Source organism: Melitaea cinxia, chromosome 5, assembly GCF_905220565.1.
Source record: "Melitaea cinxia chromosome 5, ilMelCinx1.1, whole genome shotgun sequence".
NCBI classification, from domain to species: Eukaryota; Metazoa; Arthropoda; class Insecta; order Lepidoptera; family Nymphalidae; genus Melitaea; species Melitaea cinxia.
In genome coordinates, this window is record NC_059398.1 from 9,115,240 (window position 1) to 9,130,521 (window position 15,282).

The following is a 15,282-nucleotide window of genomic DNA, read 5'->3' on the forward strand; positions in this document are numbered from 1 at the left end:
AGTTTTAGAGAAAATAATTTCGCATAAATAAAAACAACGAGCTCGAGCTAACTTCCAGCTTTAAGCTTAAAACAGAATGTCTGTGTGATTATTCCAATTTATTTTTTATAATTTTCATAACAGTCGAAACAAGATAGGTACATAAGAAAAATTAAAAATTCTCTAGAAGTAATTTCATTTTCGTCATAGAAAAACGTATTATAAAAAAATATAAATATTATTATATTGATATTGTTGTTTCTATACGTATGAAATTAATATTAACCGGATTTTCTACCTGCGTTTAGTTTCAATGCAGGTATGAAATTGTATAACTCGTTGGTAGAAAATAATGAAGTCATTTTTGTAAAACTACTCTATACACCACATTTTTATTTTTATTTTTTTGCGGGGCTGCAGTATATATAAATTATCAGGCGAACTTACGCTAGAGCAGGCTACATCTACCTATGCCAGCTACTTTTAACGTTTGGTCCTGCGCCTTATTAATACTGATGGCATACAACATGGTATTAAAAGGATTTGAGGTAAAAAACCATTTCTCCTTGATGTGACCAGTGAAAATGCATGCCTTAATCAGATACTTATGTAGAGTCTATTTCCGTTAAACAATTTAGGTGGGCTTAGAATCAGCCAAAAACTACGGCAAGTTACTTTTTAAAAAAAATGACTGTGTTTTAATAAAAAATAGGTAATATCTTCCTTGAAATACAGCGCTACTAAGTCCACACGTCTTTAACATTCATGTAATCCGGCACCGTAAAATAAGTTTTAGATATTAATTTCTTTTTAATGCAAGCTTTAAATTTATCTCAGACAATTTAACACGTTACACTCCGGTTTGATTTTTTAGTTTTTCTGTTTGGGCCATGGGGGACACCATGTAATCGACACACAATTTTTCCGTTGCCGCCGCGGAGCACACCATATAAACGCGAGCCAGAGTCAACTTAAACCATACGACTTAGAAAAATATCTCATAGAGTGTAAAGAAAAGTAAGTAAGATCTTTAAGAATGGGCAATAAAAACTTATCATATATTTTTTTTAAATAAGGACTTTTAAACATTTTTGAATATCATATCAAAAATTGACCGCTCCAGCGGGATTCGAACCCGCGTCTCCGACTGACCATGTCGGCGCTCTAGCCAATTAAGCTATGGAACGATATACCCGCTGGATCGAAATTTTTGACATGATGATTTTTATATTCGGTTTAAGCGAACCGAATATAAAAAACTTCGGTTCGGTTAAGGACTTTTAAACTGACCTCGCGGAATGAACAAAAGTGAGGCCCAACTGGTGTCCCCCATGGCGTTTAACGTGTTAAAATCGTTTTTTGGGATTTTATTATACATGCGAATACCATAACCAAAAAATTAGATGTTTACTTTACGCAGTCGGAAACTGGGAGTTACAATTTTGTTATACCTTCTCGTGCTTAAACTGCGATTATTACTATTTATATAAAAACAATCGATACTTTGGTGAAAATACTCGTACATAATATTGTTATAAATATAATGGGACGCAATCGTTTAATAATACTTTATGAGAAACATCCCGGAGAAAGATTCGAAAAAATAATAAAATAAACTCCGCGATTAGCCTTTTTTGCAAAATAAATACAATTTTAACATCCGTAGCTTTACCCCACACTAAGACTAAGACTATAGAAATAGCTGAAATATATAGCGTTAGCGCAAATAAAACTGTAAATCCATCCATAAGTCTATTGCAATTTCCTATACCCTGAAGTGTTCTATCACGAGTCTCTATACCTTATTATGGGCCATAGTAGAATCATTCTAATCTATTAATTTTGCTTTTTATAACACTTCTGCCAATCACTTTATTTTGCACTTATTAAATTGGGAGTCATTGAAGTTTAAGTTCAATTACTCCCAATTTACTAGCGTACAATATATACAATAACTTACTCAGCGGAAACACCAAAAAAAAATTCAAGCTTATCGTAAATATTCGTAGATAAGTATTTACGTCACTTACACTCGTATCACTTACCTACGTAAATGTAATTGTAAAAAATATAAATACCTATCTACGTTTGAATTGTATCGTGTGGTATATTCTGTTTGTTTTATCATAAATCATCAATAAATGTTTGTTGAACACATGCGACAGCGATTAAGAAAATTCTTAAGCCGGTTCTGTCTTGAAATCAGTCTCTACCTGATAGTTAACTATATTCTATCTCTCTACCAATTTTTACGTACAAAAAGTCAAGAATTTCATATAAACCTACAAAAGGACCCAACTCTGTCACAAAATTACTTCTAACTATACTCAAGACTTATAAATTTTAAGTTCTGAAGTACAACAAAATCAGAACTCATAAAAACCTGCAAGATTTCTTAGCCCTTCTTAGTCAGGCCCTGTCTCAAAAATCGTTCTCCGCGGATGTCTACTAACTGTTAACTAGTCGCTACCAATTTTCAAGTTTGTACCACAAAAAATTTATGACTCTCCCACAAATTTACGTGTGCCCTAAGACCACCTTAATCCATTCCTGTCACAAAATCCGTTCATAAGGGACGTCTACTAACTAAAAACTACGTCTGAGTCCAACTTCAAGTTTATAGCACAAAAAGTAAGGGTATTTATATATAATTTTTCGAGAGCTCTGAGACCTTCTTAATACGGCCCTGTAGTAAAATTAGTTCTTATTAGACATTTACTAACTATTAACTATCTTCCAATTTCAAGCTAGTAGTTAAATAACGAAGGACTTTCATAAAAACTTGTAAGAGCCCTTAGACTCTTTTAATCCAGCCCTATCGAAAAATCCATTCTTAGCGGACGTCTACTAACTATAAACTACCTTCCTGCCAAATTTCATCTTAATGCATACAATAGTATTTAAGATTTCATTATAGGTCAATGACCTAACAATTCTATATGCATAATTCTATATAATATATATATACTGTGTAGTACCTGGATAAACGAGCTTGGCTCGGTATTTTTTTGTTAAATCGTGTTTTTTGAAAATTATGTTTAAATATCATTTATATATTTTTCGATCTTACAGACATAATAATAAAACAATATGAACTGTTTATTTAAATTAAAAACTTAAGGAAGAGAAAAAATAATCGGACTGGAGACATCTGGACTCGGACCGAGGTCTTCTGTTTTCGGTACCGCCCGATTTCCCACCTGAGCTATTATAACCTTGTAGATGGAGGTAAAATTTATCGTCGTATTCTTATGATATTATAGCAGTTTTTCATTGCCCGAAAACACAGATACAACGACATTTTCTAAAAATGAATCTTAGCTAGATCGATTTATGCCTACGATAGCACAGGTGCCGACATGTACTTTGTTGAATACTATGTTGTTATTACTGTTGTTGTTATACTGTTGTTCGTATTATTTATATACGTTTCCTATTTCTTAAGATTAAGTATTTTAATGGTTTCTATCTGATTTCAAATTGTTCTAGTAGTGATAGCCGAAACCCCCAAAACACCCTTCACAAGGTCACGCCATTTTCGGCGCGAACATGTAGAGGCCTATGTCCAGCAGTGGACTGCGATAGTCTGAAGTGATGATGATGATGATTGATGCGTACGACACACTCAATGAACTTAGGTACTAAAATCGTCGTTGGGCTTTTTAAGATTTACTTTTCAAGATAAATTCGTGAAATAACATCGAAAACTGTGTGAATCTCAGATTCATTGTAATTCATTGATTCGTTTGTCTTGAGGTACATATTTCTATATCAAAAATCGCAAAATAATCCAAAAATTTCAGTGACCATCTAATCAGGGAATTTTCGGGTCTCGAAATTGATCGAACTCGTCATATCTTTGGAAAATCATTGAAAAATATTTTATTCTAGAAAATGTTACAAGTTAGTTTAGAGCACGTTCGTCCTGGTGAATACATAAATTGTCTTAGAACAGGTGCTTTACCTATTTACTTTGGGACGATTTCAACGGTTGCTGATAAAGTTTATCTCGATACTAGTAAGCTGTCAAATACTATTTCAGCACGAGGGCAAACAAATCCTTGGAGCCTATTTAATAACAGATGACTATACTTAAGCCAGTCTTTATTCACTCGTTACTATTTCTTATATATTATATATATTTTTTTAATTTTACGAATTTATTTTTACTAGTAAACAAATTTAAAAAACGATTTTATTTACTCTACAATTTCTTTGGTTTCAATTTTAGTTCTAACAACTAAACATACTGACACTGTAACACAGAATAGAAACGATACGAAAAATAAGTTTTTATTCGTTCACTGGGTTAATAAGATGTTTTCGATGTTTTAACAATACCATAGAAGCACAGATGGTTTCGCCAATGTCATGTAGGTATGACCGAGAAAGCAATTAAAAAATGTTTTTTAAACCTTTTCATGTGGAGGTAGAAGGGAGGATTATATATCAGAAAGTTTCAATCGAAATGCATTAATTTAGGGAGGCGCCACATTAGCATCAGGATAAATCTTAAAAGGGAGATGGCGGATGTAATCAGTAGCTTTTAATTCAATACCCGATGAAATTTTCTCATTTTATAATCTACTGGTGTCTGTGAAATTAAATAAAAAAATTAATAAGCTTTCATTGATTAAAAAAAAAATATAGAAATGAGCGATAGTTTATAAAGTAAATTTTTAATAAAAAATTGGATTTACATTCTGTTGGTTAGAAATACGAAAGAGGCTAAGGCGAACCTTTTTTTTGTTTTGGGATTCACGCCCACTTTGACGACTTTTCACAACACAAATTTAGCTCATAACTGTGCTGTTATTCACATACTTTTTCATAAAATTAAATTATTATAAATCAATAAGCGTACTATTCACAGTTTGCGAAATTTAAGTTATATATACCAAATATTTTTCGAACTCGGCATACTTCACGTTCTTTGTAATATTGCTCACTTCATATCATACTTTTGATGATATTAGCGCCTATTCGTTCGAAAGGTCGTTGCAGTCGCGTGTAACGCCCCCGTTATACCTTTTCAAGTTACGTGTCAAAAAATGTCACTATCAGCGCGTACCTTTTCATCATTCTACCCATGGAGCATATTTCTCTATGCTACATGATTCTACCTAAGGCTCGTGGTCGTCGCGAGCGATCGCTCAACGTAAAAGATGACGTCACTAGTTGCGGCCACATAACGCCCAATTCGCCTACAAAATATAGGTGGGTCAGAGTTGGATTTCATCAAAACGAGGCGGGAATATTAAAAAAACAACTGTCAATGTCAAATTGTGAATGTTATTTCTCATTCGATTCGGCAAAACCGCAACGATAAATTCCCTCGTATCCATGTTGAATTCAGTTTTTCTTTAATCTATGCGAAATATTTACTCACAACCCCCACAACTGCATATTTTCACCATGCCGCCATATTGTGAGCACACAGCTGACATCTGACAGCGCTCAACTATGCGTTTTACTTATAAATTCGCCTACTACGCCCGCGACGTTTTTTACGTCAGTGGAACGGCAATTTCAGCTTCAGCTGTCGTGGTCGATGACGTTTCGACTTGCGGGCCTTTAGTGGATCGCACCCTATGATAATTGATCTGTTACTGTCATTTACCACTAAAAAACAAATAGAATTGTTTATTTTCATTTATTTTCTCATTTCGTTTTCATTAAAGTTATTATTTGATCGAAAAATGTTGAACTTTTTTTATAAACTTAGGTCGGTATGATGAATCCGGCTCAAGACGGCTTAGCACCACCTGGCGGTGCTCCTTCGTATCAACAGCCTCTATATCTACAAGAACCACATACGCCTGTCACTTCTCACAGGTATGTTTCACTTTTTGTATTGTACACACATGTACACCATATATTTAATACTAAAAACCTCTGTCCGTCCATACTTTTTTTACACGATAAGTTATCACTAACATAATTATCATATAAGTAATATCTAAAACCTACAAAACACGCTAAATCATATGGTATAAGTATTATTTTGATCGGTTCAGTAGTTTTTACAGTATAACCGAACAAAAAACCGGCTAGTATATATAAGTAATGTATGGAAGAAGGTGTTACATTAGTTAATGTAAGACAAAAGCACTGATTCTAAAATCCATTTAACAATACTTATTATAGTTTAGTCTTTATAATTAAATCAGTAGAAAAGTAAGTTTACTTTAGGTTTTACCACACTAATAACAGATACTTTAACTCTGTTTTCTTATTATTACTATTATACTAAATTTTTCCAAAAGAAATGTGCAACTGCAACAACAAATAATATATTAATACAATAATAGTACATAATTTTAGTTACATAGAAAATTGATTTCATCATTACAGCCTATACAGTCCACTGCTGGACATAGGCCTCCACAAGTTCACGTCAAAAATAACGTGAACTCATGTGTTTTGCCCATAGTCACCACGCTGGGCAGGCGGGTTGGTGACCGCAGTACTGGCTTTGTCGTACCAAAGACGCTGCTGCCCGTCTTCGGCCTGTGTATTTCAAAGCCAGCAGTTGAATGGTTATCCCCCCATCGGTCGGCTTCTTAAGTTCCAAGATGGTTGTGGAACCTTGTTATCCCTTAGTCGCCTCTTACGACACCCACGGGAAGAGAGGGGGTGGCTAAATTCTTTAGTGCCGTAGCCACACAGCACAGAAAATTGATTTGAATAAAATAAATCTCTCTTTCCTACAGTAACGCTGCTGCTCCAGCAGGTAATTATATGATTCAGCAACAGCCTGGTGGCCAACAACAATTACTGATGCTACAACCAACTCAAGTCATGAGTGGACCACCAACACCTAGCACGCCAACTCAACCTGTGCCAGTTTATGGGTCTCCACAGAGAGCCTCGCCTCCTGGAACCACAAGTGATGACTCAGATGATAGTGTGCCTTCTCATCACTCCCAGGTAAATAATAACAAAAAATGTATCAATCATATTTCAGATGTTTGTAAATTGTCAAATTGGAAATGTTTTGTTGGACTTGCCATAATTGTAATCAATCATTTCCAAACTTTTTTGATTTCTTAATAAATTCATTTATTAAAAAATTATTACTATATTTTTGTTTTGTTTAATTTGTTTTATTTATTTATTAATATTCATTATAAGTAGTTCATTGGCATGTACATTTCATGATAATTTACTACATTTAATAATTTTAAATTTATTTTAAAAATTCTAATAAGTTCGTTGTTTGTTGGTAGTTGCCTGGTGATGCGGAAAGCCTTCTGCCTATTCATTATTGCTCAGCGAGCCGGCAGCAACAAACTACGCTTCATCAGGTATAGGAAAATTTTATACTAAGACATTAGATTTTTATATACAAATTAAAATAAAGTAGACATGTAGTGCCAATGAACTATTTGAAAGAACAATACAAGAAATAAGTAACTTTACAATTTTAACATTATTTTTATGTGAATAGGTGGGTGTAAGCAACATAGGTGTTAAGAGATCCTCACCGGAGCCAATGGATAATGGCGTAAATCGTGGCCAGATGCAGAAAAAACCTAAAGTGCAGAAAAAGAAAAAAAAGAGGGACCCTAATGAACCGCAGAAGTATGTTTATTAAAAGCTTTAAAAGAAAATTAATCCCGATTAATTTGTACACAATTTTATAAATTAATAAAACATTATTTTTCACAGACCTGTATCAGCATATGCATTGTTTTTTCGAGATACACAAGCAGCTATTAAAGGACAAAATCCAAATGCAAGTTTTGGTGAAGTCTCTAAAATTGTTGCATCCATGTGGGATGGCTTAGATTCAGAACATAAAAGTGTAAGTTTCTTTGCGCAGTTTCTTTAGAATAATTTATAAAATCAGTTAAATTGACGACTATTGTCTTTATTAGGTTTATAAACAGAAAACAGAAGTAGCTAAGAAAGAATACCTGAAAGCGTTGGCAGCATATCGAGCCAGCTTAGTGTCTAAGGTAACAAATTATTTTATACAACACTTTTTTTTAACATTTATTAATTTATTTTGGGTGCTAATTAAAGAAATCTACATTGTCTTCTAAATTAATAAGTCAGCCACAAATAACGAGCGTCTGAATTACACTATCTTAGCCATTAGTTATCTTCTATGTAAGCCACTATAAATACAACAATTTAGCATGGTGGCTATTTTTAACCGACTTCCAAAAAAGGAGGAGGTTCTCAAGTCGACTGTTTTTTTTATGTATGTTACTTCAGAACTTTTGACTGGGTGGAGCGATTTCGACAAATTTTCTTTTGATCGAAAGGTGGTGTGTGTCATTTGGTCCCATTTAAATTTATTTGAGATCTAACAACTACTTTTAGAGTTATATCTAATAATGCGTTTTTACTTGATGCTTCTTTCGTCGACCTACGTTGTATTATACCGCATAACTTTCTACTGGATGTACCGATTTCGATAAATCTTTTTTTGTTGGAAAGGGGATACCTAGTTTGGTACCATGATAAGGAAACCAGGATCTGATGATGAGATCCTAGAGAAATCGAGGGAAACTCGAAAATTCGCAATAACTTTTTACTGGGTGTATCGATTTTGATAATTTTTAATTTAATCGAAAGCTGGTGTTTATCATGTGGTCGCATATAAATTTTATCGAGATCTGATAACTACTTTTGAGTAATCTTTGATAACGCGTAGTTACTTGACTATTTTTTCGTCGATCTACGTTGTATTACTCGTCAATGTAATTGAAGTCGGTTTTTTTTTTTCGTTTGCGAACAAACACAATTATTAGCATTTAAATTTGTAACTTGCATTCAAGTAATAAACTTCTAAAATATTAATATATGACATCAAATAATATATTCTATTAGCTTCTAAATGTTTAAATCAGTATGTTTAAAATTATGGCCACTAATATTACCCAGAAACTGTTGAGAAACAAAATTCTTAATTTTTGAAAAATCAATTTGTGTATTGAAATGTCGTTCCGTAACGGCTACGGCGCTTCGGAAGGTGCAGCCCCTTCGCCCTTGCCTAACAAAACGCAATCATCTACGGGCTTCCCATGGGACATTAGCGGGGACTTCCTTCGCGCCGCGGGCTTCTAAAGAACACTATAGGGGTAGGTCAAACAAGAGTACGTGGAGTACGTAAGCTAACTCCGTTCTGTGACCATTTTGAGGCATAAGTCAATGTCCATTGGGTTCCTCTTAAATTTAAAAAAAAATGACCATTGCGTTCGTTGCAAGTGCGTGACTACGTTTGTTTTTGAACGCAAGAGCGAAGGTCTTCCGTAGCGCCGGAGAAGTCACGGAACGAAATGATACCGATAAACGGTCTAATTTTGAGCTTAGGTGTTTGGGATTTCTTTTATTTTTATGGTTCATCACCTTGTATTGCGAGTGGTATGAGGGAGTATGGTGGAAAATATTTAATTACAGGTGAAACAATTGCAATACGAACGCACGAACGACCATAAACAAATACAAGTGACTAACTCGTTGTCGGTACATGAATCGAATAGCGCTCTTTGAATGGTGCAAATGACCGGTCGCTTACATCTCGCGCGCTCGCACCAAATCTTGAATTGACTATTGTCATGATAAAAGAATAAGATGTATTACTTTACATGCTAAGTATGGAGTGTAGAAGAAAGGAGAAACAAGTTTGAAAGAAAAAGGCTTGAAAACGTGTCCAACTCTCAGCACTAAATGACAGTTCAAAACCCCTCCAGAATGGCACTAGCGTAGGCACAGGTGTGATATGATTATGAATTAAGCAGTTTTTAACCAATTGAAGTATGAAGTTTTTTTCTTACATAAATTTTAATATTTTGTTATATGAATAACCTAAACACGAGATAACTCAATAATTTATTGTGAATTTATAAAGAACTTTTATAAGTCAATATAAAGTATTGTGATAAAAATTGTAAAAATGTATATTATTATATTTTTAAATAAATAAATATCTATACAATATACACACGGTCGTCTGTTATTGTTATATTATATATATACATCTTATTCCCGTCCCCTATTTAATGACTTTTCACGGACACTCAGATACGCAAAGATATTGCTACTCTTCTTTTACACTTCATATTGCTAAGTTATCACTTAGTTTATTATAATAAATGATACTGTTTATGGAAGCTTGAATTATATTTTTTGAGGACCTTGTGTTGAAGCTGTAAACGTAAAATGGTGATAAAATAAAAAATTCAGAAGGACAAATAGAAATAATTGTTGATCTTTACTTGACGCTTTCTATAGAAAGTTTTTCAGGCCGCTACCCCGAATTTTGCGGGCAGCGTGGCGGGCAACGCAGGCCCGTTCTCGAAACCAGCGGGTAGGTCACGTGACACTATAGCGGCGTAGTCTTGTGTTCGTGGTTGTGTCGTCGAGATATTTGTTATTATTCGCGAACATTCGAACAATATGTATGAACAACGGCGACAATATCTTTTTGATTCAAATTTATTGCTAATGCTCGATTTATTGTGGGCAAAACAAGAAGTGAATCCTTACTATAAGACAAGGAAAATAAAAGGAGAGTTATCAAAATTATGAAGAACAGAGACAAAATTCTACGACTACAACAGAATGAGTGTAGAAACTTTTGACTATATACTTGAAGCTATCAAGGATGATTTAGAGTCTGGAATAAATAATATAAGAAATATAATATTATACGAATATAATAATATAAGAAAAACTAGCTGACTCGGCAAACGTTGTCTTGCCGCTAAACGCTATTTAAAAATAGGGGTTGGTGGTAGAAGGGTAAAAATTTAGTGTTGTATGTTGTATTTTTCAATGCCAAATCACAATCAAATAAAATAAAAAATGAAGTGGTAACACTTTAACATTTAGGTGGATGAAAAAAAGATGTTCGATTCTCAGACCTACCCAATATGAACACAAAATTTCAAGAAAATCGGTCAAGCCGTTTCGGAGGAGCTTAACTAAAACACCGCGACACGAGAATTTGATATATTAGATTATTTCCCGTTTTATTTAAGTAGTAAATCTTGTAATATCCCACTACTGAGCATACGCCTCTTTCCCAGTGGCGATGGCGTAACGAGCTTAACTCACGCCCGAATCACAATACATTTTTTAGCGCTCCCCCCCCATTTGAATTGCACAACACTGCAATGCTGACCGCTTGACTGGAGTGCCCGCTTTTCTGTTAGTTTCGTGCTGGTTTTCGAGGGCCGGTCCATTTGATTTTACGCATACCGCCGCCACCGCCGCCGCCCCGCTGCCCGCAAGATTCAAGGCAGCGGCCTCAGAGGCTATCTTAAAATAAATATTTTATAACGTAACAAAAAGATGACCATGTGGGTCGTCTTTTCCCATATTAAGCAACTTAATACAGGTAACAGCCGAATGTTATAGCTAAATACATTTTTTTTTTTTTGATAAATATACATAGAAAATACATATATAATATATAAATACACATGTTACACCCAGACAAAGGCGGGAATTGCACCCGCAACTCGCAGAACAGAAAACAAGCCTAGAAACTGCGCCAATGGGCTAGTCAAAAATACATATATTTTGTTTTCCAGTTGCTTAGTTATAAAATGAGAAGTTAGATCATGTAGCCAATAAATAAATATGTCGCTAGGCTTATTATTGCCCATTTAATGCTTCAGCCTCTAAGATCCCACTTTTGGGCATAGGCCTCTTTCTCCCATTTATTTGTACTTTATTGTACATTACAAATACACTATTTAGCAAAGTTTTAAGATAATTACAGATTGATACGACGATATGCAGACTTACGCCTAATTAGGCATTTCATCTAGTTTTATAAGTTTTATAGAACAAGTTTTTGTTAGTAGCATTGTGCCTAAATAAACTAAACACTAATTATTTCTGTATTGTAAACTCTTAGAAAAGTCCTATGGCGTGGATTTTCCTCTGTACATACATAATTGCTTTTGAAAAGTGTAGATGATTTTATGCCAATGTTGACAACAGTGGCATAAAATCATCTACGAGATGAATTTTAATAACAGGAGCCCTTCCCATGGAAGCGTAAATACACTACATATCTATTTTTTTTAACTGTAATTTATGCATATTTTCAGAAATATAATTTACAAAGAAATACTGGTTGGCCCTATTACGGACACAAAAATTCTTTTAACAACTACATGTTTCGTTTCTGATTACATGATGATTTTTACACATAAAACTTATCTGGAATAATGCATATATGTATCTATTAATATAAACAGCACAGCTGAATGCACATTCTAAATTTGTTTGAAAACTTGTCATTTGCTCAACTGAGAACAAAATCTTGAGGAAAACCTGCGTTTCTATGCCAATATATATATATATATATATATATATATATATATATATATATATATATATATATATATATATATCTATATATATATCTATAATCTATAATCTATAATATATATAAAAGCGAAAGGTCACTCACTCATCACGAAATCTCCGAAACTATAACACCTACAAACTTGAAATTTGGCAGGTAGGTTTCTTATAAGACGTAGGCATCCGCTAAGAACGGATTTTACGAAACTCGACCCCTAAGGGGGTAAAACGGGGGTTGGAAGTTTGTATGAAAGTCCTATGTTTTTGAAGTAAGAGACTTGAAATTTAAAATGTAAGCTCTATAGATGGTGATAAGGTGTCGAAATAATGTATCTTTAGAAATTAACTCCCTTTTGGGGTTAAAACGGGGGATGGTAGGCTGACTCACTCATCGCGAAATCTCCGAAACTATAATAGTTACAAACTTGAAATTTGGCAGGAAGGCTCCTTATAGAGCGTAGACATCCGCTAAGAACGGATTTTACGAAATTCGACCCCTGAGGGGGTAAAACGGGGGTTGCAAGTTTGTATGAAAGTCCTATGTTTTTGAAGTAAGAGACTTGAAATTTAAAATGTACGCTCTTTAGATAGCGAGAAGGTGTCCAAATAATGTGTCTTTAGAAATCAACTCCCTTTTGGGGTTAAAACGGGGGATGGTAGATTTACTCACTCATCACGAAATCTCCGAAACTATAACACCTACAAACTTGAAATTTGGCAGAAAGGCTCCTTTTAAAGCGTAAACATTCGCTAAGAATGGGTTTTACGAAATTCGACCCCTAAGGGGGTAAAAAAGGGGTTGGAAGTTTGTATGAAAGTCCTATGTTTTTGAAGTAAGAGACTTCAAATTTAAAATGTACGCTCTTTAGATAGCGAGAAGGTGTCCAAATAATGTATCTTTAGAAGTCAACTCCTTTTTGGGGTTAAAACGGGGAATGGTAGGTTGACTCCCTCATTACGAAATCTCCGAAACTGTAACAACTAAAAACTTGAAATTTGGCAGGTAGGTTCCTTATAGGGCGTAAACATTTGCTAAGAACTGAATTTACGAAAACCGACTCCTAAGGGGATAAAACGGGGGTCGGAAGTTTGTATGAAAGTTTTATGTTTTTGAAGTAAGAGACTTGAAATTTAAAATATATGCTCTATAGATGGTTAGGAGGTGTCCAAATAATGCATCGTAATCTATATATATAAAAGAGAAAGGTCACTGACTTACTCATCACGAGAACTCGAAAACCGCTGGATGGTCTATCCACCCAGGTTGGACAAAGATAAAGTTTGGCAGGGATGTAGATTATAGTTAGCAGACGTCCGCTAAGAACGGATTTTACGATATTCCATCGCTAAGGGGGTTTAATTGGGGTTGATAGTTTGTATGAAACATATACAGCCTGAAAATAAAACGAAAAAGGTGGTGTATAGAGAGGTTTTATAAAAATAACTATTAAATTATACTAAATTGTGTCTTTTAAAAAGTTACTCAGTTTGATAAGCATTTCAAGTGACTGAAATAAAAAAATAATTTTCGTTTTTAAACATCTTAATAGTAATACATATCTTCATAACCACGAGGACTTAGTCGCGGGCAACAGTAAGTGTATTATAAACAAAGTCCCCAAAAGTGTATGTCATCGATTCGCTCAAAATTTACTGAACGGATTTTCATGCGGTTTCACCATTGTAGTAGTGTTGTAGAGGGCTCCACCATTGGCAAGAGGAAGGTTAAAGGAACGGTTAAGCCGATTTTGATGAGAGTTTCACTGGAAGTTTGCCGGCAAAACTTTGTGACACACTAATTTCAACGCGGGCGAAGCCGCGGGCACAGCTAGTATATATATATATATATATGTGTGTGTGTGTGTGTGTGTGTGTGTGTGTGTGTGTGTGTGTGTGTGTGTTTTAATTAAAATAACAAATCACTGTCGTTTTCGTCTGCCGATAAAGAAGTGTATACACTTTTACAAGCTAAAAACTCCTAATATGACATTTTTTGGATAAATTTCATTCTTTCTAATACTTAGAAAAAATAAAATAAAAATTTATCAAAATCAATCAATCCACTAAGAAAAGGTGTACAACTAAAACATTGATAATTGTGTTTACAGGCAAACGAAGAAAAACCGACTTCAATTATATCGACAAGTAATACAACGTAGGTAGACGAAAAAATAGTCAAGTAAATACGCATTATCAAAGATTACTCCAAAAGTTGTAATCACATCTCGATGAAATTTACATGTAACCACATGATAAACATCGGCTGTCGATTAAATTAAAAATCATCAAAATTGGTACACCCAATAAGAAGTTATGCGGATTTTTGAGGGTTTCCCTCGATTTCTCTGGGATACCATCATCAGATCCTAATTTCCTTATCATGGTGTATATATATAGGTAGAATGGAGTAAACTCCTCCTTTTTTGAAGTTGGTTAAAAACTAGCCCTGCAGTAGTACCTGTATTAATTTAGATTCTTTAAAAATTTTGAACTAAAGTAGACCACAAAATAGTCAAATGTTTTATCGCAACTGGTAAAAGAGTAAAATTGCAGAGCCAATGTGACTTAAGCGTTTTTATGTAAAATGTAGCCACTCTACACATGGCCGCAGTCATATGGCTTTATAAAAGAAAATTCATTATCACTAACAAAATATATGTATACAGAATTCTATTGTTTCTAGAAAGTACTGTACTAAAGTACTTGTATTACATAAGATTATTTGATAACTATTGTTATTAAAAAATATTTATTTATTCTCTATAACGATTATAACTTTTTATGCCCTTTTTCATGTAAAAAAATACTGTCTAAATACATAAAAAAAATATTCGCATATATTACTCAAGGTCTCTTCGATTGTAAAGTCTCCTTTCTATATTTCGCTTCGAGCGGAACGTAGTTACTGCGACTGCGCGAAGTTTTTTTTTTAAACTGGTCACTCCAAGTAAGCAGGCGTCACTGCATTGA

General features: G+C 34.1%; 1 protein-coding gene across 1 annotated transcript in view; it reads left to right on the forward strand.

Moving 5' to 3' along the window:
* LOC123653808 (TOX high mobility group box family member 3-like) overlaps nt 1-15,282 on the forward strand; it is a 54,018-nt gene that overhangs the window by 33,537 nt on the left and 5,199 nt on the right. The window contains exons 5-10 of the mRNA XM_045589789.1: nt 5,705-5,814; nt 6,693-6,909; nt 7,209-7,286; nt 7,430-7,563; nt 7,651-7,786; nt 7,860-7,940. Of these exons, the coding sequence (XP_045445745.1) occupies nt 5,705-5,814; nt 6,693-6,909; nt 7,209-7,286; nt 7,430-7,563; nt 7,651-7,786; nt 7,860-7,940 (756 nt within the window). The remainder of the gene's footprint in view (nt 1-5,704; nt 5,815-6,692; nt 6,910-7,208; nt 7,287-7,429; nt 7,564-7,650; nt 7,787-7,859; nt 7,941-15,282) is intronic.